General features: G+C 36.3%; 1 protein-coding gene across 1 annotated transcript; it reads right to left on the bottom strand.

Annotated features, from left to right (window-relative positions):
• Window positions 1–246: 246 nt before the first annotated feature.
• Window positions 247–1,099, bottom strand: LOC133301169 (uncharacterized). Its single transcript, XM_061500793.1, has 2 exons — window positions 821–1,099; window positions 247–720 (listed from the first exon to the last, which is right to left on the bottom strand). The coding sequence occupies exons 1-2, from the start codon at window positions 1,097–1,099 to the stop codon at window positions 247–249; spliced, it is 753 nt and encodes a 250-aa protein (XP_061356777.1).
• Between the last annotated feature and the right edge of the window lie 5,546 nt (window positions 1,100–6,645).

The following is a 6,645-nucleotide window of genomic DNA, read 5'->3' as shown; positions in this document are numbered from 1 at the left end:
TTTGTTAGCTATGTTATGTCAGAAAGCCAAAGAAAAGACAAGGGAAATAAATGTGGAGCCGTTTCATCAGTTCTTCCACCTCTCAGATCCTTCCCTAAATGTTAGCAAGCTAGACAACTGCAAGAAGACTCATGTCACTGTCCTTTGTGCCCAATAAAGCTTTGTTTCAGGAAGCTCAAAGCACTAGAGAATGAAGAAGCACCAAGCACGAAAAAGAGAATTCTCACGCCAAAAATTTAATGCCCATTATGGTAGAGTTCCCCTTGGAGCAAACCTTCCATAATGACCCCTATCTTTGCCTTGTACACTTTGTCTCTGTCTTGTACCAGTTTGCAACCTCTTTTTGCAGTGATGGGTCGAGTCGCAAACAGAGAAAAAGTAGAGCAATATTGATGTCAAAACAATACCAAAAAGCTTCCCCCAAAACACCGTAAATAATAAGCTTATGAGAACCAAGTATATTCCATAGCACTCGAACTGCTTTTGCTTCTCTTGTGAGCCTCCACGGTTACCATCTCTCTGTTTTTCTCTGGTAGAGTAGTACATGGACACATTCTTTGATTGTGATACCTGTGAGCTTGAAGAAGATGAAGATGAACCATGTGATGATGAAGTTGACAAAGGCGATTGAGGGGTTTTGGTTTCTGTATATGACGAATAACTGTGCTTTGATCCAAAAGAATCATTGCTATGACGACTTTTATGGCGAGTTCTTCTATTCTGCAAGCCAAAGATATTCAAGTTAACTATCAAAAACCGTTCAGACATGGGTTCAGTTTGTGTACAAAAGAATAAGAATACATGGATTTAAGAGACTAACCAATATGGTATCGAACACAACAGCTTTAATCACCCGACAAATCGTTCGTTTTGGAGGGTGCTGCATGATCGAGCTATATGAAAACTTCGGGGACAAACGGTGAGAAAACACGGATTTGGAGGGTGAAATCTTCATCATTTCGTGTTTGTCTGAAACGGGGATGCATGGAAAACCACGATTAGTAGAGGTATGAGTAGCAACTTTGGACTCGAGCATGGTATCTATGTCAACCACAGGGCGAAAACAGAACAAGAACTTGTTCTTTGAAAAGCTCCTCATGATTTTGCTGGTTGAGTAACTCACGAGGAAAAAAACAGGTCTTGGTTGGAAATAATAATTGTGGGGTTTCAAGAGTCACGGATGAAGATATTTTTTGTGTCTAACTCCAAGCTAGCAATGGAGGATCACCATAAGAAGCTGGGTAACTCTGTTTTTGACTTGAAGATTTTGGGTGTAAGAAACAATGATGTTTTGCTCGATGGCTAGACAAGGAAGTGACTTGTGGGCATTATATAACGTTGGAGTGGTCATTGTTTTTTTTTCCTTCTTTTTTCCTTTGTCTTTTCTTCGGAGGGAAGAAAAAAGGAAGGTCCACTTTGGGGCACTGTGTGAGGGAAATGTTGAAGGATGTGACTTCTATATACTTTCTTTTGATAAAGAGGGCTGGGAAGAAAGAGAAAGGCTCTTTCATTGATTTTTAATTTTCCAATACCAAAAAGGAGACAGAGGGACAGAGCCTTTATGGATTGAGAATATGGAACTGTAAATATTAAGGGAAAATATTTTCTGATGTCACAGGATAATTGTTTTCTTCTACTAGTGACTCTTCGATTTGTGTGTAATATTTTCTTTTGCTTTTTTAATTTTTTAATAAATGTGGACCTCATATAAGATGTGTCTACAACATGAGAAAATTTTCTCCTACCACATGAGAAAATCGAAACCCAAATATTAAATCCAAATGAAGGGTTTTGCGTGGTCTTGTATTAAGGTTTGTACTGTAAATTTGAAGGTATGCATATTTTGCCCCCTTTTTGTCCGTAGATATCTTCTAGCCAAAAATTAATTCTTTCGAGATTCAAGATTATATTAAGTGTGTAAATCTCTTTCAATAAAGTTTTTTTTATATGTATGGTTAAAGATCGGGCTCTTGTCAGCATACTTAAGGAATCCACTTATCTATCTACTATGTTGGGTTTTGATGGTTATTTTGCCCAATTTATCATGGTCTAATTTGGATTCGGATTGAGATTATGATAGAAAACCAATTAATTTTCATAGATATAAAATGCCTGTGTCATTAAAACCAAACCGATGCTCAGCCAAGGGGATTCACAAAAATGTTCTTTAAAGGCGTTTGGTAGAGAAAGTTAGGCGGTGTATTGGATTTGAGATTTTAATGGATTATTTTTGGACAAAATTTTTTACCGGTATTCAATTAGGATTTTAAAGAATTGGAAAAAGTTATGTGGTATTCAATTAGGATTTTAAAAAATTATTTTAAAGTTCATCCAAACCCGGTGGTATTCAATATAGATTTTAAATAAAGGAAAAACAATCTTGTGGTATTTTCAAATCTGACGATTTTATTGTATTTTCTATAGTGTGGATTTCGCGAGATTTTTTAGTGAGAAATATAAATAGGATGCATCTCTCACCGTCTCACCCTAACCCATAGGATTTCTTGTGATTTCTCTATTTCAGTGTTTTCTTTTTTCTTTGGCTAGTCGACCCGCTCGAAATCAAGTTCCACTATGGGAGCTTCGTCAAAGCTAAAAAATAGTAGATTTTTGAACGATTTTCATCACAAAACAACCCAGAAACAACATAACAAGATTCTAATAAAATCCATCTCAAAACAACAGATTTTTGAGAGCTTTTGTAAGTTTAAAAAATGATTTTTCAAGCTATGGATTGCGATTTTTCTTGGCCCAAAATGGTGTGGTTTTTGTATTAAAATCAACATAAAAAGTGAAAAACAACATGGGAACAAAAATCTTCAAATTAATTTTCATTTTATATCAATGAAACAAGATCGGTTTATAGAAAAATTGAAACTTTCATTATATAAACCCTATGTTTCGTAACAATACATTCATGAACGAAATTCTTTCGCTATAGGAAATGATTTCTAACAATTTTTGCATCAATAGATCATAAAAAAAATTATTTTTCAAAAGCTTCAAAGCAATTTAAGGTTTCAATGTATCGATTGAAAATAATTTGAGAATTTTTCTAAACTTTCATGTAATAAAATTCAGAAATTCAGATTTGAAATTTTCTTAGAATACTCAATGAAAACATGCATATGATATATGGTTAGAAAACTCCTATCACGTAGAACAAAAACTCTGATGTTTCCAAGATCAATTGCAAAAAATTCCAAACGAAATTTTATCATTAACTTTAGGTTCTATATGCAAATTTTGAATTATTTTAATAAATAAATAAAAAATTATAGGTCGTATAATCATATGTGCATAACTCTGATGAAGAAGATAATTTTCATCCCATTGGTTAAACCCAAGAGCAGAAACGAGAAAATGTTGATGCATGGAGGGTTAATATAAATATGTGGAGAGCTGCTACTTAATGAGACATCAAGTTACTCAAATTACTAATTGAGAAAATTACATTAGGTTATAATTTTTTTATTAATACCATTGCATTTTTTTTATTGACTCTTGTAATTTTGAATGTTTGTTAAACATTCATATGATTTTTTAAAATCTTATAAATCCATATTGTCCTTTCAAATCTTATAAACTCTATTAAAATCCAATCTTATAAAATCTTTATTGTAAAAAAAGTCTTTAAAGTCACTACAATTCTCGATAGTCTTTTAAATTCTATAAGATTTTTTTTATCTCAAAATAGTCTTTAAAAATCCTAATCAAATACACCCCCTTAATTTTTCGAAAATGTGACCAAAAAGCTATTTGGTAGTTCAAAATATTACCAAGAATGTTAGATCAAGTTTCGTGCTATGTTTGGTTGATTGTCAAATATTACTGGGAATGTGGGATAATTTTACAAAAATAACCCCACTTTTTAGTCTTTTCTTCAAGCATTATTTATTGGAAATAACCCCACCTTTGTTAGGACAAGTTGGTCCCTCAAAGTCAGCGCGGAAGATTTCGCAAGTCGGCACTTCGAGCTCGAAGCTCGACAATCACAAGTCGACTTGTAGTCACAGGTCGCCCTTGCGCAGCGAAAATAAAAAACGCAAAAGAGAGAGATAGAGAAGAACACAATCAATTTTAACGCGAAAATCCTACTTCAGTGTGAAGAACTAAAAATCATGGGACACTAGTCCAGAAAATCTGTCACTATGTCAAAAGAAATATTACAAAGAGTCAAGCTTTCCTAGTCTTTCATTAGAGGTACAATCAAGAATCACCAACAATGGTGGTTTTCTCAAATTTCTCTAAAGAGGTCTTACTCAAACTTCTCTCTAGAGGTATTCACTTAGATAACCAATTACAAATAAATTTAAATGGTTTATATAAGGTGAGGGAACCCTCCACTTTCTTCTAGAATCTTCCATAGTGATTAAGGTGGTTGAGTTGGTTGGGCTACCTTGAGCCATGCACCAATTACTGAGGTGCATGCCAGCATTAATGAAGGAACCACCCCAACAAATCTTCCCCTTCAAACTTTAATGCATCGTGTTCTGCAGCATCCTGACACCTTCACAGCAATCTTCGAATTTCCTTGCTAGTACCAGCTTAATCATTAAGTCGGACCAATTCAGGTCGATATGCACTTTGGCGAGTTCGAATTGTCCATCCTCCACCACATCTTAGATCCAGTGATACCTCACATTTCAGCTCGTACTTGTCTTGATCATGGCCGAGTTCAGAGAGAAACTTCTTCATCCACAATAATTATTTGCAAGCCTCGGTCGCAGCTAGCTACTCGGCCTCAGTCGTCAAAAATGCCACACATTTCTGTAATTTTGATTGCCAGGAAACAACTCCTCCTACAAAAGTCATTACATATCTAGTCGTCAACTTCTTCGAGTTGACATCTCCCCATAAATCAGCACTTGTGTAGCCTTGCAACTAGGCCTTTCCTTCTCTTAAGCAGATGCATAGATTAGTTATTCCTCCGAGATACTTGAAAATCCACTTCACTGCTTTCCAATATTCTTTGTCGGGGTTAGACAGATATCGGCTTACTATTGCAACAGCATACGCCAAGTCGAGTCTCGTACAAACTATCGCATACATTAAACTTACAACTACAGACTGATGCGGGATCTTTAGCATCTCGTCTTTGGCTTTATCAGATCTCGGATATTGCTTTTGACTTAGCTTCATATGTTCGGCTAAGGGGTGCTAACTGTCTTGGCTTTGTCTATGCTAAATCTCTTCAGAATCCTCTCAATATATTGTTCTTGACTAAGCTATAGTAACTTTCTATGTCGGTCTCTTATTATCTTTATTTTTATAATCTGCTTTGCAGGGCCGAGGTCCTTTATTGCGAAGGACGAGCTCAACGCCTTCTTTAGGGCGATATATCGACTTATCTTGCCCTACAATAAGCATGGTGGTCGACCTCGGTCTTCATGAACTTGTGCTTAGTCATAAAGGATTCAAACTTCTTGTACCACTGCTGAGGTGCTTGTTTTAAGCTGTATAGGCTCTTCTTCAAATGATAAATCAGTTCTTCTTTAAATGGGGCTCGGAATCCTTTAGATTGCTCCATATAAATTTATTTTTTAAGGTCATCGTGAAGGAATGCGGTCTTCATGTCCATTTGTTCCACTTCGAGGTCCATTGATGCTGCCATGATTAATACAATTCGAACTTAAGTCATCTTCATAACAGGGAAAAATATTTCTTCATAATCAGCTCCCTTCTTTTGGTTACAATCTTTCACTACAATTCAGGCTTTGTATCTCGATTTTTGGTTGTTCTCCTCATGTTTGATTTTCGTGCAAGGACTTCTTCTCATCCTGCATTGCTTTCTCCCATTCATTCTTGTCTGAGCTCGTCATGGGCTCATCATAACTTTGAGATTCACCATCTTCAGCAATAAATGTATATTATTCAGAAGGATATCTTGTGGAAGGTCGTCTCACTTGAGTATAGTGTCTGAGTTATTCTTTAGGTTGAGAGTCCGACTCAACATTCTCATCTCATACCTCAAGATCTCGATTTTCAGCATCAACTTCAACAGTTGGCTCTTCTTGTTGCTGGTCATTTACTTTATTTTCATGATTTGTTTCTCCCCGTACATCAGTTCGAAGAAAAGAAACGAGTTCATCACTTCGGACAACATCACCTTCAACAGTGGCTCTTCTAGTTATTGGTCATTTACTTCATTTTCATGATTAGTTTCTCCCCCTGCATCAGTTCGGACAGAAGAGACGGGTTCATCACTTCGTTTAAAATGACTGTCCTCATTCAGTATGCATTGTCCTCGTTCACTCACTTCCTGGCAAAACTTCTCAGGAGGTCACTCATCCCAAAATTGTTCCAAGTCAAACTCACTTAACTATGGAGTTCTTTTGTTCCGGGCTACCGAAAAGTAGTTGCATCTTGTTATTATAGGTAGTACCAATTAATTCTTATAAGTTATCCTCAACTGTATCGTCCTATGCCAGCACAGTTTCTAGAATCCCTCTCTTCCGGGTGTTGATTTCATTCATTAATGTACCCCTCCCGCTGATCATACGCTAGCTCTTCCACTAACCATACATTTAATTGTACGTTAGCTCTTCCACTAACCATACAATCGTCAGCACTCGCGATGTTACATGCCCACCAGCTTCCGTATGGTTCGTCCTTGAACCACATTGTACTAGGAGAGAGGCCCTG

The sequence above is a fragment of the Gastrolobium bilobum genome, unplaced genomic scaffold (assembly GCF_033153095.1).
Source record: "Gastrolobium bilobum isolate Gb01-03AN ecotype WA unplaced genomic scaffold, APGP_CSIRO_Gbil_v1 utg4610, whole genome shotgun sequence".
In the NCBI taxonomy this organism is placed as follows: Eukaryota; Viridiplantae; Streptophyta; class Magnoliopsida; order Fabales; family Fabaceae; genus Gastrolobium; species Gastrolobium bilobum.
This window is presented reverse-complemented; position numbering and strand designations above follow the sequence as displayed.

Bases quoted from the DNA above. Each gene is read 5' to 3' on its own strand.
- LOC133301169 (XM_061500793.1), bottom strand. From the start codon at position 1,099: ATGAGGAGCTTTTCAAAGAACAAGTTCTTGTTCTGTTTTCGCCCTGTG. The intron at 721-820 runs GTTAGTCTCTTA...TTTGGCTTGCAG, and splicing joins TTGTGTTCGATACCATATTG to AATAGAAGAACTCGCCATAA.